This window comes from Lagopus muta, chromosome 20 (assembly GCF_023343835.1).
Source record: "Lagopus muta isolate bLagMut1 chromosome 20, bLagMut1 primary, whole genome shotgun sequence".
NCBI classification, from domain to species: Eukaryota; Metazoa; Chordata; class Aves; order Galliformes; family Phasianidae; genus Lagopus; species Lagopus muta.
This window is the reverse complement of record NC_064452.1, coordinates 3,700,081-3,724,987: the sequence shown is the minus strand read 5'-3', so window position 1 is coordinate 3,724,987 and position 24,907 is coordinate 3,700,081. Positions and strand designations below refer to the sequence as shown.

General features: G+C 43.8%; 1 protein-coding gene across 2 annotated transcripts; it reads right to left on the bottom strand.

Moving 5' to 3' along the window:
* Positions 1–564: 564 nt before the first annotated feature.
* Positions 565–23,997, bottom strand: SLC6A4 (solute carrier family 6 member 4). 2 transcript variants are annotated; one of them, XM_048967274.1, is made up of 15 exons: positions 23,437–23,997; positions 22,304–22,675; positions 16,299–16,901; positions 15,446–15,580; positions 14,490–14,709; positions 13,927–14,065; positions 13,403–13,537; positions 11,481–11,584; positions 10,670–10,797; positions 10,234–10,346; positions 9,385–9,516; positions 8,220–8,319; positions 7,812–7,912; positions 5,638–5,805; positions 565–4,930 (listed from the first exon to the last, which is right to left on the bottom strand). In XM_048967274.1, exons 3-15 carry the CDS (start codon positions 16,747–16,749, stop codon positions 4,856–4,858), a joined length of 2,001 nt encoding a protein of 666 aa, XP_048823231.1. In that variant the 5' UTR covers positions 16,750–16,901; positions 22,304–22,675; positions 23,437–23,997; the 3' UTR covers positions 565–4,855. The 2 variants fall into 2 exon arrangements, with proteins under 2 accessions (XP_048823231.1, XP_048823233.1); XM_048967276.1 differs by lacking the exon at positions 23,437–23,997 and having other exon boundaries at positions 22,304–22,860.
* Between the last annotated feature and the right edge of the window lie 910 nt (positions 23,998–24,907).

The following is a 24,907-nucleotide window of genomic DNA, read 5'->3' as shown; positions in this document are numbered from 1 at the left end:
AATAAGGTATTTCAGTCTTTTCTCATGTATTGCATTCATGTCTGCTTGTTCTGGAGGTAGTATTTTAGGTATGTCTATATGTCCATCCATAAGCAAGAAGTTATCTTTGCACTATAACTTGGTAAGTAGGATATCTGACAACAGTCACAGTTCATAGGTTGTGTTCTTAATGCTTTTCACGATGTTCTTTTTTCCTGTTGTTATTTGTGTGGTGGCAATGCTAAGTCACATCTTGAACCAGTAATTGAGCACCTGGTGGGAGGGCAGGGCCAACCCAGGGGAGCTTAGGTGCAAGCAATTCACCTGAGTGACCAGAAGGGGCAAAGCCAGGATCCACCCCTTCCCAGACCTCATGTAAGGGCTGGCAGTGGAGGTGAGGGGTCTTGCTGGAGATCCCTGCCTACCTGAGGCCTTCCAGAGGTAAGCAGCTCTTCTCATTTTTGCATCTGTGGCTGCTCCTGTTCCTGTAGTATTTGAAGATGTTGGACTGGTGTCTTTTTTTCTCCCCCAGATCACTTCAACTTATTCTATTTTCCAATAAACTTCTGATTTAGTCATTCTTCTAAAAACTTCTGTGGTGCTTTCACAAATATAATTTTCATAGCACAGATCTTATAAGTTGGTCATTTCCTGCTTTTTGGGAGACTTGAAATGTGTTAGGAAAGCACGTGGTGTGATTCACTTCACTACAGCAGTTTGTAGTAGGAAGAACAGCTGAGTCATTTGTACTTTTGTAGCATAGTTTTGGTAAATGCTGCCAAAACTCCTGGGCTCCTTTTTGCCACGTCATAAAGTGCATTTCTCAGAATAGAACCAATTGGATTTTGTTCTGATCTTCTACCCTTTCTTTGTGATATAGGAAAAGAAATACAGTGTTTGGTTTCCTTTTTCTGTTTCTCTTCAAAACCATCTTTCCTGTCAGCAGGTGTTCAGTAGTGAGAACAGAGACAGTCTTTGTTTTCTTGATCTCAAAGTGTAGACAGAGTTTGAGTTCCTGAGATGTTCTGTGTGCGCTGTCATCATCAGTCAACTCCAGTATTTTCTCTAATATTTTGTTCAGCAAACTTGGTGATCTGCGTTAAAATGCCAGTGCAAACTTTAAATGCAGTTAAAGACCTGAAGTGGAACAAGCTTTATACTTGCTTTAGTCGGGTAGCTCGGCTCTTAGTCCGAGTGTAGACGATTTCTGATACTCTGTCTAAACAAACGTCATGTTGGTTCTGCTGTTGGAATAGAATGAAAGTGGAGCATTTAACAGTAGATGGGGTTCAGAGAGCAAACAAAATACTCTGCTTTTTATCAGAGGCCGTGCTGATGTAGTAAATTGGACTGCTCGTCCTGGAATTGTTATCTTTGCTCTAATGAAAAGAGATCTGTTGCAGGCCAGCGTGAAACTCCCCATAAGAGAGAGGCACAAGAGACATCTACAGATGGATTATGATTATTAAATTTATTACAATGACAGTTTACAGTACAAGGCACATACTGATAACTTACAATCAGCTTGCAACACTTGTAACTAAACAGCTGCATAAATTAATACAGATGCATCCATGTAAAAGTTGGAGGGAATGCCTAATTCTGTACAGCTAAAACTCCAGTTTAATTCCTGCTTGAAAGGAACACGTTCCTCCATTAACTCCTTTCATTAACTCCTTTTTCAGTGTTCCTTATAGAGTGGGGTGTACTGGTGTGGCAGGTAAGTGGAATGTGAGCTGAGGAAAAGGGATTTCCTTGCCTCTAACACTTGGAATTGCAGTGCAGCCCATTTGGTATCTAATTAATAGTGTTTCAGACAAAAAAAGTTATCAGAGATAGCATGAAATGAACTTTTATAAGAAAAAGGCCTAGAAAAGCTGAAACCAATATGCCATCCAAAAACAAACTGGAACTGAATCATTGCTAATTCGCCTTAATTGGAATGAAAACACAGATGGTTTTATCTTTGCCCTACTTGGGAAGGGAGAAGTTGTTAGTTTACTTGAGGGCTTCCTTACCCTCGGTTCCCATACAGACCCTGCGCTGGACTGTCCTGGTGAAAAGAGGATGGAGATGTGATGTCACTGCTGATCTTCAGGGCTGCCTATCTCTGACAGTGCTTTCTGTCCTGTGCCTTTGCTTTCTGCATTGCTTTTTCTGTCTGTCTGCAGGTGATTTCAGAGACTTTCATCTCCTACAGTACATCTGTAAGTCAGGGTGTGTTTGTCTGGATTTTTTCAGCTGAGAAATTCAGACTGAGAGAACCTGGGGCTTTTTTGGCTTCCACTAGAAAAACATGGCATTTCTTGGGCAGCTCATCAGAATTCTGTGCTACCACCTCCCAGAAAGGCAGCGTGTGTGGCACTGTATGTAGTGTCTCAATACAAACTACAGATGCCTCTTTTGCCATTTAAAATGCTGTTCCAAAGGAAGACCATGTCGGAAGTATTGCACACGAAGAAGCAGTTGTTTTAGCAGTTATGAATTACTCTGCAAATTATTCCATTAGGAGTAACAGTCCCAGCTTCAGTTTGTTTGCAAGAGCTCAAGGAGAAACTTTGGCTTTGATGCAGACAGTGCTGATGTTTAATGCAACTAATTCTGCTGTACTGTCACTGCTCTTAATTAAAGGCAGCAGAATGTCTGTTTGAAGAGACTTTTGCAAGTGGATGTGCAAAAACTGCTAAAAATTGGAACTGTAAGATTATTTATTTGATGAGCCTAGTAGGAAACAGCATCAACTGGCCAAAAATTGGTCCGTGAGAAAGATCTGCTTAAAACAAGCATGGAGGGAGAAAGATACCTGGCAATAGATGGGCAGCAGTCTGAAGAACGGAGGTGTGCGGTATTTTCTCCTTTATTTCCCACACTTGATACTGAATACAGACATTGTTCATTTTAATTGATGTTTTATGTGTATTTTTATTTTTTTTTCCAAGGAATGTACTCATAACAGGAAAGTTCATTAAAAACAATCAGTAATTTTCTCTGATTGGCAATTTGAAATCGTAGTGCATATCTAGATGATAACTAACTAGATAACTTTTCCTCACCACAAAGACATTTTGGAAGTCATTTTCAGAGGGCCTGCAAGGCTAACCCTCAAAACTATTCTGTATGAGTAAGCATCCATTGAGACAAATTTATTTTGTTTTTCTGGTGGCAGTGCAAGAACAGACTCCCTCTTAAAAAATAGTGCAGGAGGCCTTTGTTTGTAATTTGCACAGAACAGCCCTTGTTCCTTAGGGTTATTTCCTTGTTGGGATTGAGTGCTAAAGATAAGGGGTCAGTAGCAGTGGTGGAAGTGAGGTGACTGCTTTCAGAAGGCAGTCATAGAATCACCTCCCCTGCTTTCTTACGTGCTTTGTTCTGATGTAAACTTTCAGTAGGTTTCTCAGTGCCTGCTGCTATGTGTGCATGTATCGTGTCATTAATTTGTGAGTAAAGCATGAAATGCAGCAGAGGCTCTTATGCCCTATTATTTCTACTTAGACTTTTATAACCTACAAGGTAGAGTGAAAATGCAGTGTCTTCACACAGACTATGACTGTTCAGGTTTATCTAAATTCCCACGTAACTGCAGCAAAACTGCTGTCCTCCAGCTGATTTGGCAGTGATGGTCAGTTTATAGAGCAGCTGTAAACTGCTGGAGGCATATGTACAGATATAATATGGCAAGGTTAGTACATACATGAAAGTTAGTTAGTTTGTATGTCATCAGTGCTTTAAAATCTAATGCAGTCGGTTCTGATCAGAATCTCCTGATGAACTCAACTGCTTGTTAAAGAAAAAACCCTACTGTTATTCTTCAGGGTGAAAACCAAATGTATTCACATAAGAGTAGGAGCTAGTAAGTCTTGGCAGTAGGTTTGTGTAAACGTACTTCTGTCAGCCAGCCAAAAGGGTTGCTCTAAACTTGAGGTCTGTACCAGGAAACAATAGAGAAAGCCACAGGCTCCAGCCAATCTTAGCTGGGGAACTGAAACTTAAAAAATAAACAAAGAAAAGCAGATCTGTAAGAGTCCACTTTTTGACATCTGAGCTCAAAGTAATTCATTATTGGTATATAGTTTCCTTGGGTGTAAAAGCACGGTCTGCGAGTACAAGGATTTTGTGAACATGTAGCTTTGCTGTGCTAGCAGCTTCAGTGCTTGTCAGATGACCTGTGAACCTTTTTGTTGCTTGACTACGAAGCCCACGTTACAAAAACTGGTTTTGTAGCCTTAAACAAGAAACAACAGAAACATACGATCTACAGATGAAATGAGGAGGATAACGTTACCAAATGTGCGTGCTGATTTGTGCAGAGCTGCATGTAGTGCTGCTGGAGATTGCTGCCTCTTCCTCTGACGACTCCACTACAAACCCAGGAGTTGGAGAACTTACTGATTAGTTTACAAAACCCTGTGTTACTTGAGTAATATATGGCTATTGGAAATATTTTTGTATTTTTCAATGTAGTTGAAGCAATTAGAACCTTAGAAGCAAATACAACATTGCCCGGTACGAACGATTACACTGAGGAAGATACAGGAGAACTGCCACAGACTTGAGATTCTAAACCTAATCCTACCGCTGCTGCTCATCCTAGAGAGGCTCCTGCAACAGCCCCACTGTTGTGCCATCTTCACACACACAGACATCCTCGTGTTTCCAGAATGAGTTGGTTCCCAGGTCAGTCTGGTTAGAAGTGCATGGCAGGTTTCATTGAATTGCTTGGATAGATGTGTTGGAGGCATCATGTTTCCAAATGTCTGTTGTCAGTGTCAGAACCTCCACAGAAAACTCACCCTGTTGTTATCTCAGCTGGAAGCATAATTCCTTGGGTGGAAAGTTCTTTTCTGTGCTTCCATCTCTCCCCAGAAAGCAGGTTAGCTTACACTGCGTTCATGTGGATGTCTCCAAAAGGAATTTCTGTGGCTGTTTCTGGAGTAATGCTTTTCAGAATACGCTGTTGGAAAGAGATCAGTATGAGAAGTTCATTCACTTTAGAGCTAATAAATAACATTTCAAAACCCTTTCCAAATGGTTGCAATAAAAACACAACTGGTTTGAATTACACTTCTTACTACTTCTTACGGCTACAAGGCAGAAATGTTGCAGGGTGATGTTACCTTTGCACAGTGGTGCTGTGGAAGTGCACGCTTATTTATTAATGCTTTGTAGTAGATCCAGTCTGATTCCAAGGTTGACAGCTGTCATACTCATGCTTCAGGACCTTACTTGAGCGCTCTGAGTTTGTTGAACACATTCTCTCAGAACTGGTATTTACAAGAACTTACAAGAAATACCAAAAATGGCATCACAGGCTGCCATGGATTTATGGCAGAGAACCCTTATTAAGTGTGGGACAGAAAAAGAAACTTGTTCTTGTAAGCACACCCGAGGGACCCAATCTGTCACTGGCTCGCATGTGTGATTTCTAGGGAAAGCTTCCAGTTCAGCAGAGCATAAAAAGAAACACTCGATTCAGTAAGTGGATGTGAATGTATCTCAGCCCCTCAGCGAGACCTGGGAGGTTTGTAAATCACTCCAAATGGGTGAAAGACAATTAGCTGTTAGCAAACAGCCTGGGGCATCAAATCATAGAAGAAATGACACACAGTACTGATAGAAATCACTTCCTTCCTAACGGACACAGCAGAGCCTACTGGATACCTCCTTAAATGTTCCGGGAGTGATGATCAACCGATAAACCATGTAGATTGGGATACAGATGATGGAAGAGGTTCCTATGCAGTAGCCCACTACTGTGGTCCAGTAGGGATAGTTGTAATCGAAAAGCCGTAGCTCAGGAGGGTTGGACAGAAAGCTGCAAGTGACGAACTGGAAAGGAAACAAGAAAAGTTTCAGCATGTTTTGATAGCACACGCTGTTCCTGCAGGGAACTCCTTGTGCCAGCATAGAATTAAACTTAAAGAAAACAACCAAACAACAAAAAACCAGAGCAGGGTTTGAGAAGGATGAAATGTGTGTTGCTCCTGAAAAAATCTCAGATGACATTGATGTAGATTAAACGAAAAGCTTTTAGATATCAAGACTTAAGAGAATTTAGAATTGCTCAGGAACTTGGGGGTATAACCCAAGCAGTAACTGAAAGCTGAGAAGCATGGTCTGACATTCCAGCTTTGAACACAGCATTGTTTTCTCATTCATTTGGGTTCTACAACTATTGCACTTGTGCACTCTGAAACAAGTAGGGGGAAAAATAATCTGTGCTACAGCAATTAAGAAATGATGTGGGAAGAGAAGGAATTTTTTTCTCTAGGACACATCTTAATGATTCCCAGTTTGTTCCTGTTGTATGATTTCTTTCCTACCTCTGACTCTTTCCAAATGATGCATTAAGAAATGCTTCACTACCGTTTATCACTTCTTCATATCTGCTGTGAGCATTTCCTTGCCCTATAATCTGAGCGTGGCTTTTATTTTTATGTACAATCAAAACAAATGAGTGGGTTTTTAAGGTTAGACAAACATTACATCTTCCACGCAATTTTACGGTGTGCCAGCTACACTGGTTGTATTTGTGTCCTTTTTATCAGTGAGCAACTTCCCTAAGGGTCTGGGTCCCTAAGGAATATTCTTGGAATGAAGCACTTCTGAGTAACTCCAGGGTTGCTAATCTTCAATGAGGGCACAGCACTGCAGGGTTTGTGCAAAGCATGCCTGCTTTTCAGTTCTGCTGTTAAGTCTTCCCCATCCCATGTACTCCCAGGAGGAAAACATCATATAATTAACTCTTACTCAGAATTTGATTCATTTTCTTTATTCTGATTTCCCTTCATGACTGTGAGATTTCTCATGAAACAAGAAATGCTTTGCAGCTGAATGCTACGTGAGTAATGGAAGGATCTCTGAACTGTGTTTTTTTCCAGATTAGCATCAGAAGAGCAGGAGTACCACTGAAATTTCCATAGCAAAATAGCATAGTACCTTCTGGGCTTTCCTTACTTTAGTTTAGCTTCTGCAGAGAACACAAATAGCTCTGCCTAGTAACCACAGCACCAGAGCTGTCTGCTTTATTTTACTGGTTCAGGCTCACAAAGAGGACAGTAGTTTAAAAATCATTTCTGGCATTCTGGTGCTTTCATTTATAACTTTTTTTTCCTTCTTTTTCTGTGGGTAATAAAATAAAAATCTGTTAGAGATGCATTGATTGTTACAGCAGAGTTTAGAATTCACTCTGCAGGTCTTCAGTCTGCATTCGGTGCTCATAAACTCCATCTTGACCTGCTCTGCTCCCGGCAGCTATCAAAGATAGCACAAACCCATTTGGGATCAGGAAATGAACACTTGATGTTAAAACATTATTAATAGTACTGCTAAGTCAAACATAGAGTCAGGATTTCCAATCTCAAATTATAGATTTATGATGGTTGCAATTAACTGCTGCAGATGCTACATGGGATACTCTGAAGCTGTCAGTCAGCAGATACTGGGGCCCTGTGTTTACTTATCTTGGGTTTCCTCCCAGGCACTGTTTCATTACCATCTTTTATTTTCTATGACAAACGTAAAACAACAAAACAAAGTAATCTTCGCCCATGAGGGGGGAAGGAGTTATTCCAAACCCTTGTTTATCTAGCTGGTCTACCAACACCCTTAAAATTGTGATTTAGTAACCAGACCTTGCAACACTGTGTAGGATTTTTCACTAATTAAGCATTTTTGTTTTAACAAGAATTGTTACTAACGAGCTTCCTAAGAGAATTCTGTAATTAAGCTTTTAGATGTCTAAGGAACCACATTGTTCAATGGTAATTTTGTTGTACAGGGAAAAAAAAAAGAAAAAAAGAAAAAAAACCCAAACAGATATGAAGAAAACTCACCAACAGGAAGATGGGACTGATTGCCACCCAGCACACTCGCCAGTACCAGCCTGGGGTGAAGCCCAGCATTTCTTTCACATCATTGCAAAACTGGGTAATGCCTGTGGGGACAAATGAGGAGAGTGGGGACAGCAGGAAGGAGTCCTTCGCACAGAGATGCGTGCACAGCAAGGCAGCACAGGGCCCAGCCTGAGTGCTGTTTGTGCCTTAACTGCATGGAACCCTTAATAGTTCTGAATACCTCGTTATTTTCAGATTTAGCCTGCTTCTCTCAGAGCCAGCAGTAGTCATTCTTACGGATTTGGTTAACAGCAAGTTTGTGGGGAGGGGAAAAGAAAGAAAAGCCAATGTTTTCCTGAGACATCAGAGGAACTGTGGCTCAGCGGGACCCAGCAGCAACGCACGTACCGTAGAACCAGGCCACTGCCACCGCTTCCAGGAACACCACTGTTAGCACAGCTGGGCCTGTGGCGTATTCCTCAAACAGCTTCACCACATAGGCGCCTCCCTGCAAAGGACATGGTGCTGTCAGCGACCCAGAGATCCAGGGGTGGAAGCCCTGGGATGCTGCTTTTTTATTATTGCCTTCATCTGAAGCAGAGCGTTCACAGATGGGTGAGTTCTGCTGCACTGTGAGCTGTGCAGTCCTTGGCTGCGCTGCTGGTGCTGTGTGTGGATGTAGTCCAGCGGGGCTGCCATGCAGAAGAGCTAAAACTGAATCTTATGGCTGTTCTCATTGGATTTTACTGAACAACTGGGACCTGGTGCAGTGTGGCAGGGTGACTTTTTGCATGCCTCCCGTGTCATCTTCCTCCAACTTGACTCATAGCTCCCAGATAGGAAACAAACAGGGCGTTGCTTCGCTTTCTTACCACTTGGGATACCTAGAACCAGCTTAAGGAGGAAGAGTTTGTGTCTCAGACAGGAACTATGTCTACTTTTACAGTAAATGCTTCAATTAGAAGGTGGTTGTGTGTGAACAAGTGGAGTGAAACACAACAGGAAACCTGTGTGCGGTTTCCTTGTCCCTTTGTTCTCATAATTCAAAATTTTGCTTGCTTTGAAAACGAAATCCCACGAGCCTTGAAGGGACGATGTATGGGGGAGTGCTGGAGCTTTGCAGCCTGATTGGAGGAGGAAGATTCAGGTCATTTGGCAGAAATTCGCAGAGAGTGCTCCAGCAACAGTCAGTTACAGCCATTTCTCATGGATAACTTCTGACCACTCTTTTTTTAACGCCATATATGTTTCTAACACTGGGAAAATGGAAGTAACAATCCTTTATTTTTAAACATGGAGGTTGGGAGAGGGAGAAGCAAAGCACACACACTGCATCAAAACACCCCTGCTTGCTGACTTAGCAGCTGGAGCAGTGGCTGTGCCAGTTAGGATTTGCAGCAGAGTTATGCTGAATTGCAATACAATCGTTTTGCAACACGTTTCTTAGTGAGAGATAATGTTCATATTTGGAGATTCAATCTGACTTCTTGAATCTCTTTTAAAACAAAAATACGACCCTCTCCAAGATGTCAGATGCAGGAAACTGCCATTGAGGATGGGGTGAAATACTTACAAAAGTCAGGGTTGCCAACGACCCCAAAAAGCAAATGATGATCAGTCCGAGGACAAAGAATTCCCTGCGCTTGCTCCAGACATGTGGGAATTCATCCAGTACTCCTGTAATCACTCCCTCTAATCCTGCAAACTGAAAAGCATGCAAAAATTAATGGAGAACAGAGGGCAGTTTTACCTCGAAGAGGAGTTGTAGCCATTGAAACACTGTGTTCTACTCTCCCTGTAGAGCTGGCACAATTCAGACTTTCTTTAGAATGTTTTTAGCTCTTTAAGCAGCAATTGAGTCTTCCCATTTCAGTAGGAAGTGCCCATCATCCAGAGGAAGTGGCTCAGTAGGGCTAATTGTGCAATCACTGTGTTGAGCCTTCCTAGAAGGAGCTGATTCTCAGTAAAATAGATTCGTGGCAATTTTTAGAAGAGCTCTGTATTGCAGTGCTGTGAAGAAAGCTTTCTCCACTTTCCACCATTTAAATAAAATTAGTGTGAAAGAGCATCAAATGGGAATTCATTCACTGATTTGTAAGTTTACCAGTACAGGACAGATGGAGCCCATAAGACTGCATACAGTTCATGAATCACGTGCTTCAGCTGTGCTCCTAGGTCTGCTACTATTTATCACAGTGCAACCATGACAGACCATTTCATCTTACTTAAGACTCTGTTTCTCCATTATTGAAAATGGAGCAAGAGTTTCTATCTTACAGAAGGCACGAGGAGATGCCAGTCCTGCTTTAAACTCTTTGGTGACAGCCCTGTGTTTGTAATTCTGCTCCTCCTGGTGTTGGCTGGGGTAAGGAATACACCACACAAATCATTCATCCATCTCTCTCAAGTATTGTCTACTCACCGTGCTGTCTAATCCCAGCGTGAGTAACATCAAGAAAAATATGATGGCAAAGAAAGTTGAGGCAGGCATGTTTGCAATGGCTTCAGCGTAGGTAATGAAGAGCAGACTGGGTCCTGGTGTTAGAGTGGAGAAGCAGAGAGACCTGTTAGTGCTGCCGTGGGGAGGACAGGTTGTTCCATTTTCCTGCAGAAGGCTTCTCCTCCTGACTACGTCCCAGCGTGCAGTTAGAACAGTGCCGTGGAGCTGCATGCATGACTTCCATACGCTGGCATTATGGAATAGTATTTTAGCTGCACTGTGCCTTTATCATAAAAGAAAACAGTATCTATCCTGAATTACATACCAAACATTTGACAATCTTATCCACTCATTCAAGTTGTTAGGTCTCTCAATGTAGAATACACAACTATGTTCTCTTAGAAGTCAAAAAGCCTACCCATGTCTTTGGCAACCTCCGACACATCTTCATTCCTCATCTCAGCCATGTACCCCAGCACAGTGAAAATGACAAACCCGGACACGAAGCTGGTCAGGCAGTTCACAGTGCTGGTAACCAGGGCATCTCTGCAACAGAACACCCAACTCACATCAGGGAATCAGCATCTGCTGGGGAGGGCAGCGTGCTGCCAGGTGGGGGCAGCGGTTGAGCTGCACTCCTGCAGCAGTCTGGGGAATGCAGTGGAAGAGCAAGGAGTGGATTTTGGGAAGGAAACAACGACAAAGCAACTTCTCATTGTTTTTCCTAAGGAAGAACTTCAGACAGGTTGTAACGTTAGTCTGGCACGAGATTAAATGCTGGGTTTATGCTTGCAGAAATACCAGACTTCTAAAATGACAGGAATGGCTCTAGGAATATTAAAGGAAGAAGACATTCTTTAATTTTATACACAGTTTTTTTTAAAGGAAACAATTACAAACTGCCTTTCAGCTTAGGGCTCCAAAGTCACACCCTGGCTGACTGAGATTCAGCAACTCTCATCTGATTGTCAGGGAGCTGTGCCATTTTGTTGTGGCAGGTTTTACGTGCTGCCCTCCTTGCTGTCATTGGTAGAGATTACTTCTCTTTAAGGTAGGCACAACAGAGAAAATGCTTGGGCTTGCAGTTTCTTTGTTCTGTTGTGCTGCTGTCTGGTTTGTATATATAAAAGTCTCTCAATTCAGTGTCTTTCACTGGCACTATTTCCTTTTCATAAAAAACAGCACCTATGTAAAGCTGAATTTAGTACATAAAATGAGGTAGAACTCACTGGTAGCAGTTGTTATGGAATTTGTTGTAGCTGGCATAAGCCAACAGGACCCCAAACCCTGGGCCGAGGGAGAAAAAAATCTGAGCTGCTGCATCCACCCAAACCTGGAAAATGATAAAAATCAAGAAAAAAAGGTAATGAGACAGATGGGATGAGATTGGCAGATTCACAGTATTATTTAGCCATACAAAGTTGAGCGTCACTTGTGTGCTTATGTTCTAGTCCTGGTCTAACAAAGGCTTTGTTAAGAAAGTATGTTGGAATGTGAGTTTTTTCTTGAGATTTCTTGAGGAAGGTGTTAATATCTACTACAGTTTGGCTGTCTTTGCCGTTCTGGTTTTCATTGGTGATGCAATTAGGATTTGTATCAAAAGAATTTACCACAGATAAAGAGCTGTTGCATTTCTTTACACGCTGTAAGTATCCCTTCTGCCAGCACTGCAGATGATTTGCCTGTAATTGGGTTACCCCAGCTTCTGCAGTGTATGGAGAGCTCTGCTCGTGGTTTGTTGGTGGACTTGGCCCATCTTTCTCTGCATGCTGTGCAGTAGCTCTGTGTTTGGCTGTGCATCCTCTAGGCTGAGATTATTCCTAGGCACACAGTTCACATTTTGTAGTGTGGATGCAGCTGCAGTTCGAGGGACTCCATCCAGCTTTGTTGCAGCCACGATAGATGCAAGTGTGATGATTTGTAACAAAAACCTTGCTGTACTTCAGAGTGTTTGCAGCCTTAATGAGTGGTGTTCCTGAAGTGCTAATATCAAATATCAGCTCTCCTTCTGAAGGTGAAAGTCCTCGTTTGTTTATCCTCTTTTGATTGAAACCTGGAGTTCATTACCACTCATTTCTAATACTCTGCCATCGTGTGAGGCCATCCTGTATCAGCCACAGACAGAACTCTGTCATCGTCCAGCACACACAGATTGTGATCTGCTGTCCTCACTTCAGATACATCCAATACAATATCAATGCCCTTTATTGCTTTTTCAGAAGATGTGGTCCCTTATTGAAGATGCTGCTTTATCAGAGACTGGTGTCTTTTCATTTCCTTTTCATTCAAAACTCTCCATATCAGCTGGGGAACAGCAGACTTGCAAACATTAGAATTTTTAATCTTTATATTTGTAGTATTTATTGCTTTGGGGTTTTTCCATCGCTCTCTCTGCTAGAGGCTTTCTTACACAGGGACCTCAGTGCAGCCTCCAGCTTGATGGACTACTTGTCATCCACAGAGTTCAGAGCTGAATCAGATAGTGGAATGGATTGGCTTCTTTTTTTCATTAGCTCAGTCTTGTCCTCATCCTTCCTTTCTTTTCAAACCCTGGTGGAGTGTGCAGACCCAACTGATCCATTGCTTCTCCGGTGCACTTGCCCATGTCCACTCATCACCAAGGCATGCTTTAGTTGGCAGCTAAAGAGACCCTCCCTGGGCTTATCTGCCAGAGTGTGTCACAGGATGGAGACTTTACATTTCAGCTCTGGTAACTATAGACACCATTGGGTGTGGGAAAGTCTGCCTGAGCATGCAATGATCCCCTCACCATCAAAACAACTGCAGCTAATCCGGATGGTAGATTTAGTAAATGTCGCTGTGGCAGCTATAGGCCAAGGACTGTGTTGTTGTGTAGCAGCAGTCATTGTAACTTCTTGCACAGTGCTGGGCTGTTTGCTATTTCACTGTTCAAGCTAAATTCACAATGAACTTCAATAGCAGAACAGAACCAGGAACCCCATCTAACCTTTTAAAAATATCTATATAGTTATGGAAAGAATAGGACGACTGCTTAAACGAGAGCGTGATGTCCATGCTAAGACATCTCTATAATCATACTCCATGTTGAAAGTACACACTGGAGTTTACACATGTGGTACACATGCTGAAAGGCTACACGTGATCCCCAACTATTTCATAGTGTTCTTACCTCAGTGGCCAGGAGCTTCTGCCATTCAGGTTTCAGGTAGTAGAGCACACCTCTCCAGGCACCGGGCAGAGTCGCCCCTCTCACTAGCAGGATAAAAAGTATGATGTAGGGGAATGTGGCTGTGACCCACACCACCTGCCAGGGAGAACATTGAGATAGCGTTTGCCATGGGCAGAAAATTAAGAGATGAGAAGAATTCATGATAACTTTCAAATGGTAACTCTTAGCCTTTATAACATCTTCATATGAACTTTCTCAAAAGCTCTGTAAACGGGCAGATTGCAGATAAATATCCATGCTTTCTCTGTGTGGGTTGTTATTGTGCACAGGACTGTGGCATAACTTATTGTTACGTGTTACTTGGATAACAGTAACAGTCACTCTGCAGCAAGGGCTTCCCAAATAAGTGAAGCTGCAATCTCTGCCCTGAAGACAGTCTGGGATAACTGTCGTGTTAATTGGCTCCTTTAGAACTTGTGCTAGGCTATACTGTACCAAGTGATTTGTCTTGCTTTTGCATTCACCTTGCCAGACGTTTTGACCCCTTTCCAGATGCTGAAGTATACAATGATGAAGATTAACAATAAACAGAGGGTCAATTGCCAGCTAATGCCCCCCAGGTCATCCAGCCCATTGGACCTGTGCACCTGTAGAACTTGGCGGCTGAAAGAGGAAAGAAAAACACAGTGTAGATATTTTTGTTACAAATATGTTCAGTATGCTTTGAGCAGTCCCTTACTGTGGTCTGGGCATTATAAGTAGTCCCGAGGCCTTGATAACTAGACTTCAGACTCATTCTGTTCTGGATTTTTTTTAACTTACAGGCCTGATATTAACAGTACACCAGTGTTGATAAATGGTAAATATTGACAGTTGATAATGGCCAGACAATTGGGAACCTGCAGTCTAAAATACAGAGTACCCTTCCCCACACCCTAAGCTTACGTTCCCCTACAGGTATTTAGTTACTTGAACAGTTTAGAAAAGGGTACCATTACTAACCACCTCTGCTCCCCCTCCAAAGAAAAGCTTGCTATGCGTTTCACCATTCTGTCTGACGTTACTGTCCTCACTTACATGCACTTACGTATAAAATTCTTCTGCAGGAGAGATGGAGTGCAGGGCCCAGCTGATGTTGTCCTTGCTGAAGTAGGTAGTGCAGTTGCCTGTGTTCCATGCATTATTGCAGCTGGTCCACGGCAGCTCCGTCGTGAAGGAGGACACGAGGTAGTAGAAGACCCACGCCATGATGGTGTTGTAATAGGAGGCTACATAGAGGTCTATGACACAGATGGCAAAGCCAATGCCTAGTAGGTTAGGAAATAATGACATGAAGTGAGTGTAAGTCAGGCCACAAAAAGGAAGGAATTGGTTATTCACATCACCCACAGTTAGTAACCATGAAGGCAGCTCTGCAGGAGGTACATGTACCCCATCATGTATCTACAGCACTGGAATTTCTTATGGCTTCAGAAACACTCGTGTTCTGTTTCCAGAGGAACATTCTTCATCAAGACAATATAGACAGTATAGGCTTAGTTGCTCCTAAAATTTGGAATTTGGAAACTGCCATCTGCTACTCTTAGACCAGAACTCTGACACTGGGATCAAGAGTAACAAATGCATAGAATAGCTCCTACTACATTATTTCTATTTCTGTAGGGAAACTTCTTTCCTGTTCTCAATTTTGCCCAGGATTCAGTAATTCTGTGCTTATTTGTTCAATTACATGGGTTGTGTTTTGGGGTTTTTTTGGTTTGTTTTTTTACTTTTTTCAAGCTTGATTCAGAGCAGCCTCTGTCTAATCTAAGAGTTGTCTGATATACTTATGCATGAGAGCACACACACATCTACAGATGTACATAAAGCTTTATGAAACTTTCTTTGTAAAGCCAGAATTGTGTGTAGAAGTAGACGGACTTTGTCCTAGCCTTACTTTGCTCTGTTGTTTTCAGATATTATTATTTTGTTTTTAGAAAATACATCTTTATCAGAAGATCTTACTCGGAAAGTTCCTTCTAATTTTCCATTTCCCTTCATTACCTTTGAATATAGGACATATTTTTCTCCAAATTGAAATACAGCCATTCCTGTGGTACTGTCCTAGTGCTAATTCCATATAGAAGAGCGGAATACCACCGAAGATGGCCATAATTGTGTAAGGAATGAGGAATGCTCCTGCAAGAGACAAAGCAGATCATTATAACTCTTCATAGGACTTCTCTTCCACTACTTTCAGCACTCCGTGGACAATTCCTTTCGTTCCCCAGGGAAAATGCACGTCCCCTCCCTAGCTGTGTGCCATACTGCATTACCATGGGATTTCTCACAGCTAACTGCACAGCAGTGTGAACAAGAAGTGACACTCAGGCCAAACTTCCCATGTTTCTGCAACAAGTTTACATGGGGTTCACAAAGATTGCACTGCCTCTGTAGTACAAGGTGAGACGAGATACAGACAGTCATGAATTTCTTTGCTAGAATGCCTGAGCACATCAGGGATGCAGTCCCTTCTATTCAGTCTATTAAGTCCTTTCTATTCAGTCTCCCCTTGAGGAGATTTATATTTTGGCTGGGACATCTGTGAGTCTCAGTCCCAGCTTTCCTGAGGAGTGTTCTGACAAGTTGGTTTATCTGGTTTTAAATACTCCTTGGGACAGGGCTCAAATCTTTTCTTTCAGGTTTCTCTGCACCTAACCAGAGCTCAGCTCCTAGTTGTTCTCATTTTTTATATCTTATCCTATCCCATGGTTTAAGTTTTCCAGTCTGCTTTAAAAGTAATTAATTTCCTGTTATTGCTATGCCACGTATGATATTAAAATAAACTGCTAAACTAATCCATTAGCAAGCAAGGAAGCTGAACGTTAAGGAACAGAACACAGAACTGGCCACTGACCTCCTCCATTCTGATAGCATATGTAAGGAAATCTCCACACGTTTCCCAGATCCACCGCGTATCCAATGACAGAGAGCAGAAAGTCAATTTTTTTACTCCAGGTCTCTCTGTCTTCCAGCTCCATCAGCTGCTGCTGGCCCTCTGCTCCACACGTGGTGGCTGTGGTGGTTGTGGCTGCTGGGTTGGTGCACTGCGCATCCTCCACCTCTCCCACCCCATTGCAAGGCACGGAGCTCTGAACTCCCGAATAGCCATTTGAGATCTGAGCTGCCTCCTCCTTATTTCCCTGCCCGGGATGGATTTTATTCCCATCCTCCATGAGCCGTAGGGCAGATTTAGGGTTCTTGATCAGCAGTCCGTTCTCTTTACAATCTTCTCCTTCGTTACAGTCTGAGGTACCTTTCTTGGTAGTCAGCAGCTGAGTCTCGTTGCTTGTTGCCTTGTTTTCCATTTTCCAAGGTTCCCCTGCCCAGTTGCACACAGGCAGCAGCACTCAGTCCCCTTCAGCTTATTTTCCCACGCTTTTATTTCCAGTGTATTCCCAGTGCTCTCAGAATTTCCCTTCCATATTTAAATCCATCAGACTGAAGGCACGAACACCATCTAAGAAATGAAACACATTACAGAATACTCTGTTACAGAGCTTATCGATGCTGGTAACGCTCATGTTACAATTTGGGCAGTTCCTGTGATTAAAATATCTTTGGAGATAGTTAACCATTACCGCATGAAATATGAATTATTGAGCAGATAATCCATTCAGAAGGGAACCAGCGAAACTCCAGGCTGCGTGCAGAGAAAGGAAGGAAGCAGTATTAAGAAAGAAGAAATAATTAAATACTGCAATAACAACAGGTGTGCAAATTACATTCCACGATCACCTTTCTTCAGAAATCCCACTTCCCTGCCACGTTTAGCAGCAGATCTGGAAAGCTTAAATGAAAGTTTGGGAAGTTCGTCAACACTAATCACGAGAAAAAGAAAAAAGATTTCAGTTAGGTTGGTTAGAATCAGGAGGAAATAGCATCTAGGTCTGCTCAGGACAAAGCTTGACCCCCATGCTGCATAACTCCCTAGAGAAATAAAGGCATCTCTCACTCTGTTTGGATTCCAGCCCTGGCAGGGCAGTGGGCACGGCTCCTACAGCAAATCCCAGCCCTGGTTTTTACCTGCTCTCTTCTTACAGGCTGGAAGAATAATCCAGGAGAAACAAAGCAATCCAAAATTAAAAAAAAATAATAATAAAGCAAGCAAGCAAGCAATTAATTGTTCCTTGAGAATAAAAAAGAGCAGCAAAATATCTGTGGTTCTGTGGGTCATGTTCTTTTTTCTGCTCGTTTGTTCAGGTGCTGTCAGTCCTCAGTCAATGAAACGTGCAAACAGACCCTTTGTGCTGCGAGTGCCCTGGGGCATCAGCCCGGCTTTATGGCTTGCAAAGCATTACTCCATCTACATGATGCCCCCACATAGTAAATGATGATCATTACATCTCATTCTTCCTTTTCAAAGCGTTTTTCCTCGCAGTAAATATGATTGCAACATCCCATGTGGAAGAATAAGCATTATTTCACTTTCGACTCTTGGAAAACCAAAGCAGGGCGGGAATATTATTTGCTCATTGCTGGAATTTGCTCACTGCCAGAGCTATTAAAACACAGGTTTTTCCCAGCCTTCAGTCTTGTGCAGAGATTGTTTGCTAAGCCTCTTTGCAAGCAAGCAAGCAGAAAGGAAAGTTATTGAGCTGCAGAGCAAGCAGGATGACCTTCTCCAGGGATGTTTTTATTACTTCCAGAAACCTCTAGATTGCTCACACTTACTTTCTGTGCTTACCTAGATAATGCTGTTTTCACCTTACAGCAAACAACGTATCATTAATGTTGGATTATTACCGTGGCAGTACTTTGCTATTAGTTAATCATCACAAGGACTGAAACATCTTCAGAGCACCCCAGAAAAATACACGTCAGAGTAATGTCTGCTTTACCTGCAGGACTATGGAAACTGAATGCCTTTGGAGTCCACAACCTTACCAGTGTCCCAAAAGAGCCTGTGTAGGTGGAACTGTGCTACCACCACTGGTAGCAACAGAAAAATCCTAAGGAAGGACAGACCCAACCCTTCTCTCCCTTGTGCATGGCACATTAATAGTAAGGAATATGGACAAGTAACCTGAGCCCTTGTGAACTTTATACCTCTTACTCAAAGTGCGAGAACAGTAAAGGATGTTGATTTAACTGCGTTATCTGTGAGGCTGAATTTTCTATACCATTTGCTGTATCCACAAAACGTTTTCTTTCTATGCATAAATACTTTTTGGCACGTCCTGAGGGGCGTTTGTTGAATGTCGTGTTGGTTTCCTGGATCTGTGACAATCAAGATTGTTGTCTTATCCAGCCCTAAGCTCCTTCTGCAGACCACAGGAAAGAAGCATCACATCACTTGACATGTTTTCGTGGAATTCTCAGTAGTTTGAACCTCAGCTACGCATTGTGACTTGTGAACTTCGAGGGGCTTCTGCTGGAATTCAAACTATTCCTTTCCGACAGTAAATTCCAGCTCACCATCTACCATGGGAAATCTCCGTGGTGTTCTCAGAGCTGGCACGTGGAAAGAGAACCGTAAGGTTTCATTACCCTTTAAAAAAGAACCGCCAACAAACAGCAGGACGCTGTACGCTGCTGCAGAGAGTGGTGGCAGTGGCAAAAGCCGAGTTCTTGGAGTTGAGAAGTATGCTAGGATTAGTAGGGAAACAGACAGGAAAGTTGTGCTAACAAGGAAGGACTTTGCCCACTTTTGCCCCTCATGCACCCACCTCTCTGCTGCTGCATAGGACACACTATTGTAGTGAATAATGAAAGGAATACCAGCTTACTGCCTATTTTTTATCGGAGCTGTTGCAAAGGTTGCTCTTTCATAAGTACCTTCTTATCACCAACATCATTAGTGCAGAAGGAAAAAACAGAAAAACGGCACAGAGCCAGAATCACGGAACCACAGAACTATGAAGGCTGTAAGAACCTCTCAGACCCTCAATTCTAACCCATCCCCACTGTGCCCACTGACCACGGCCCTCTGTGCCACGTCCCCATGGGCCTTGAACACCTTCAGGCACTCCCCCAGTTTCCTGGGCAGCCTGTGCCACTGCATCAGCTCTCTTTGGAGAAGAAATTGGTCCTAATATCCCACATGCACTGCCTGGAGCAGCCCTGGAAAACCCTTAGATGTGGGCTAAACTGAGCAGCGAGGCTGTGTGCTTCGTGGAGTTTGACTCAAGCCACCAACGCAGTTCACATAAACCGATTATTCCATGGTAATTTTCAGTTACTCCCACTCAGAGCTAGATTTAAGCCAACGGCAGAGACCCAAAGCCAACTCCTGTGCCTCTCCCAAAGCAATCCCAGAGGAGCACCCCTGTGCTGGGGTCCGGATCCTTGCTGAGCGGGGAGGCGCAGAGCTGGGCATTGCTTTGGGTGTTCCTGAGGCACGCAGTGACCTCTCGTGGCAATGTGGGAATCCCTGTCATGCTCTGCTGTGCAGTAAAGCAAATCTTCCCAGCACATTAATACCAAATTATTTCCCAATACTCTGTATTTTTAAAGGAGAAAACTAACTCTTGCTAGGCCTTTTTGAAACCAGCACTTGGTCTACAGCCTGCACCTGGGTTACAGCTGCATTCCTGCAAGAAAACCCCATTATTGCCACACCTCTGCCTTCCTCCCGTCCACTTACACCTGCAAAGAGTTAAACTACATGGAATCCCAAGACAAAACATTAATTTGTACTGCTGGCAAACAGCATCAAGTCTGAGATGATTTCTGTTAACTTGACCTAAGCTTTACTTCCATCACAGAGTATATCAGGCTGTTAGAATTACGTGGCTGCATGACATTGCACCGTGCAAAGAAGATGCAGCTCATACAGGCAGAGGGATGTAAATGAAAAGATCCAAGGCACTGTGCTATCCATTGACCTCCACTATTCCCAAGACAGTTTAATATGGATAAGATGTGAAAGAAAGGCTTGAAAATGGAAGTACTGGGGAAATATCAACTTGGACTGTGAGTCTTATGTCATACTCTTGTTCATGTCTCAGCCTGAAGTTAAGGAGTCAGCAGGAAAGAGAGGATTTACCTGTAGGAATTTGTTGAGAAGAGAGACACTGTGCGGTAGTGTGAATACTGCCAAACTGCCAGCTGTCATTTAAGGAACAGAGAGGGGAGGAAAATGCATTTTATGGCTCAAGAGTGTCTGTAAGTAGTGCAAGGAAACAGATAAGCACAGAGGGAGTGATAACCCATTTGCATTCTTCCTCCAATTATTTATATCAACTCATAGGAAGAGTTGAGCAAATATCAGCAAAGAAATAGAGCAGCACTCTGTAATGCTGCTCTGCACAGTGACCTGCTCTGCACTGCAGCTGGAAGGCCGTCTGCGTGCTCAGAGCCTGCACCTAATGCCAGCAGGCACATTGTCATGGTTGTCATGCTTTTGCCTAAAGGAAGCGAGCAACCAGGCACCAGCTTCCAGATGGATGCTTTGTGATGAGTCTCTCAGAGCTGCAGCCCCTCTGCTGCCTGCTCCATGGGATGCTTGTCCTGCAGACTGCTGCACTGCACTGGTGCTCAGGACATAAACTGACAGCCAGCAGAGCTGCAGGAACACAGCTATGGAGCAGAGTTAACACATCAGCATCGGATGGGGCAGACTGAGCACTTCGTTAGGCTTCTAGTGCTGTTCCTAAAACTCAGCAGATTCATCTTTCCTTGCAGGGAAGCAGGAAAGGGACTAAATACGCAGTGCATTTCCACGTGTGGGAATAATTTGGGGCTCTTATTAAATTTCCAGTTTGGAGGCAGCATTTGCCAGTTTGTGTAACGGTCTGAAATTCACCACCCCCCTGTTCCATTACAACACAGACCACAACACTTGCCAAACTCAAACGTACTCTCCAAGAAAACCGTGCTCCATCCACCACGCATCAGAATCACCAGGAGATGAGAGAGCTCTCCATTAAAACGCCCGACAGCTCACAGCCCACACTCACAAAATTCCACAAGCAATGCTCCAAAGAACCCAAATCCCATTGCACCGTCCTCCCATGGCACCGTCCTCCCCTCCCCAGGCTTCCTAACACACCAAGACATGCCTTCCTCGAGGCGTTATGCATTCAGTTAGGCTGCATTCCTCACCCAACTCCTGTGTCACAGTGCAGACGAACCCAGACAGCCAACAGCTCCCAGCAGTAAACTTGATTGACTGTGCATACGTTCACAGCACACGGACCTCAGATCCATCACTCGCAATAAATCTGTCCCATCGACTCAGATAATTTGCTACACTGGAACAGTTTGTCTTTTAAAACGTAATTTCATGGAGTTGCTAAAGTTTCCTTTATTCTTCTGAAATAACAGCTTGCAAAGAATTTTTTTTAATTTTATTTTTGCTTCAGATCTGCTGCTTTTCTGTATTTTTTTGTACAGAATATGTATAAAGCTATACTTTATAGCTTTTTTTTTTCCCAATTGTTCTATAAATCCTGCTTTAGCAATGCACTGGTGTGATGGCTGAACCTCAGATTTCAGACTGGCGTCCCATTTCCCACAGCCCTGAGTGCAGGCAAGTGGCTGCGCAGGATTTGGGGCACATTGCAGAAAAGCAAGAAAAGACATCAGCAGTGTAAAAGCCAAAGCAAACTTTCACCCCACATCCACACTCCGTGGCTTTGCTTTGTCACTTGTTCTTTTTGACTCTGCTTTAGGAGCTACTCCAAGACCTTCAAAGTTAAAGATGAAACAATAAACACACACACACACATATATATGCTAACTAACAGGCTGCTGTTAGTATTTCAGACTTTGGAGACAAAGTTGAAAGAGGCAGCAAGAAGTCCAAGTTAACAACGCTCCTGTGCCTGCCTGCTGCAGGACGGCTGCTCAGACACCTCCTAACACCCTGCCCGGATTCCAGAAGGTATCTCACACCAGAAGCACCAATCCTTCCCTTACCTGTCCTTCAGCCAGGTGTGCGGTGCTTTCCTCTCAGCTCTCCTTCACCCACATCTGCTGCAGATCCCAGCACGCAGCCTGTGTGCAGCGCAGCACCTCGGGGAGCTTTTTGTACACCAGTCCCCCTCACATGGTCTGATTTGCAGATAATCTGCTGCCAAAGAGCTCTTTAAGAATTTTTGCGTCACTTTAGTGAAATAAACTTTATGTTTCACCAGGGCTGCAGCTCGGTTTTCCTCCTAGAGGTGGGTGGCTCCACTTGAGCTGCTGGAAGGAGCGTGATCCAATGGAGGCAGAGGGCGAGGGGAGCGGCTCAGCGGTGCTGTGACAGCTGGAACAGGAGGTGCAGGGAGCACACATGGGGCCGAGGTGCTGCTTGCAGGTGGAGGAAGAAAGGACAGAGATGTCTGTCACCACATTAAGAGAGCTCGGAAGGAATGTTATTGCCATACATGTGTGTCATTTTAATGAGGAGATAAGAAGTTTCGTTTGAACACAGCAAACACAAACCCTTTAAGAAGCGTTCTGGTGCATCCACGACGGGCTGCTGCTCATCCCACCACCAAACCCACCCCACTAAACTGGCATTTCTTCCCTTCTCAACTTTACATTTTGTTTCTAAAGGGCCACGGATGACAGGTCAACGAAACAGTGCTGTAGTTTGGTGTGAAAAAGAAAGGGGAAGAAGCAGAGCAGGGACAAGGAAGAAGAGTTAACAGTTACAGCAGCAAGCGGCTGCCAGCTTGAGAGACTTGTTCCAAACAATTATATGGGGGGAAAACAGCACACAAAACTGTTAAAAATGAAAAGCACAGGGTTGTGATAAGCGCGCTCCACGTTCGGGTCCCCTTCCATAGCCGCCGTGTGTCGCTGGCACCATCTCAAGGACGGCTCCAGTACTGCAATTACAAACATGCCTACCGAAACAGCTCCTTCTTTTCCATTAATTCTTGCGGCAGTGCATTAACAACCTTTTGTCAATTAATATCCTTGCCTTAGCTATTTACTGCCCTCACACAGTGCTAGTGAGCTCATCTTGCTGCACCATACTCCCCCCTGCTGTGCTCCTTGCAATGCAACACTTCGGGAGGTGGTAAGCTCTGCTGAGCTGCAGAGCAAATCAGTGTCCTCACCTGCAATCATCCACGATCCTCCCTGTCCTGCTGAACACAAAGACCACCACATCTCAGCCCCCAAACCCCTCTTAAGATCACAGCACAGCGCTGTAGGACAGGACTGTTGCTGTGCGCCAGGAGGGATGGGATGAGGGCTCTGTGCCTCTTCATACAGATTTCCATCTCACACAGCTGGGAGACTGCGACGCATGTTCACCTGTTGCCTCTTCTTGGCTCCTGCAGGGAACACCACCTCTGTGCACGCCTCGGCTCTGCTCTTTGCAGAACTGCATCTTCCTAAGGTCTTAGCACCAGAACTTTGAGGTTTCTGCGTCCCATTCTCCCACTCAGGGCACATTCTTTGAGCACCGCTGCGTGACGTCCATCAGGCAGCTCAACTGCTTCCATCTGCTCTTAGCAGTGGCACCCAGTGAGAGCTCAACCATTTTTTGTGGGACATACGAAGCTGTAATGTGAAAAACAGCACGTTAAGAGCACAGAACCACCCTTCATGACTTACGCTGGCCATTTGGTTCCTTCTTTTTTTGTTAATGTCTTCTGCAGCAGCGTCTGTTTGTTGTTCTTTAATTTCTTGCCAGAAGCCTGGAGCTTTTGGGGCATAATGCAAGTAACAGACCTCAGATTTCAGCTGACCCATCACCATTATGAAACATACTTATCCCATGTGACATTCTTTTAGGTGCTGCACTGAATTTCAGGGAATCTTTGCAAAATCCTGGTGGTTTAGGATGGGTCAGAGCATTAAATCGGACCTCACACAAGATATAACTTCAAATTCTTCTACGGCTCTCCCCAGGTAAAGCAACAGGAATTCCAGCCACCAGCAGCAGCAGAGGACTGGGAATCATCAGCAAAGTGACCTAACAGCAGCAGTACCAGCTGCACCAAGAGATTAACACCAGCTCTGTGAGCACGTCTCTGCTTCACCGCCAATAAGAGGATGGGAGCAATTCGCAAATAACACGAAACAAATCCTCAATTATTTGTGTGTTGCTATCTTTTGCTCAGTTAGGAGCCTGATCGCATTTAGAAGCTATTACTTCTGGCTTTGGGATAAAAGAAATTCTGACCGTCCTCCCTTGCTGATTTCTAAGTGAACATGCTGGGATGTCCTGGCAGCTGGGGAGCCTGGGGGACGTGTTGTGCTGGCATCAGAACTGTGCTGAGAGAATTCAGAAGGGGAAATCTGATGCCAACGACCCACACACCAACACCGTACGCAGCCTCTCCCCTGGCCACTGCCTCTTCTGAGTTAGCAGTGCGCTATTTTCCTACTCCTGACTGAAACTGCTCTTGCTGGCTTTCATAACATCTGTCAATATTTTCCAAGTGTCATAGGAACTGCCTTTGAATTGCCACTGCACGGTTTTATGGGCAGAAATGGGAGGAGGAAATTATCTGCTAGCTGCCCAGTTCCACCAAACTCCAAAGGTCTTCTTAGGAGCATGCAAAGGATATAAACCAAACC

Coding starts and splice junctions, on each gene's coding strand:
- SLC6A4 (XM_048967274.1), bottom strand. CDS start 16,749: ATGGAAAACAAGGCAACAAGCAACGAGACTCAGCTGCTGACTACCAAG. Junction 15,581..16,298: donor ATGCTATCAGAATGGAGGAG/GTCAGTGGCCAG, acceptor TGTCTCTTGCAG/GAGCATTCCTCATTCCTTAC. Junction 10,347..10,669: donor GGAGGTTGCCAAAGACATGG/GTAGGCTTTTTG, acceptor CTCTAACACCAG/GACCCAGTCTGCTCTTCATT.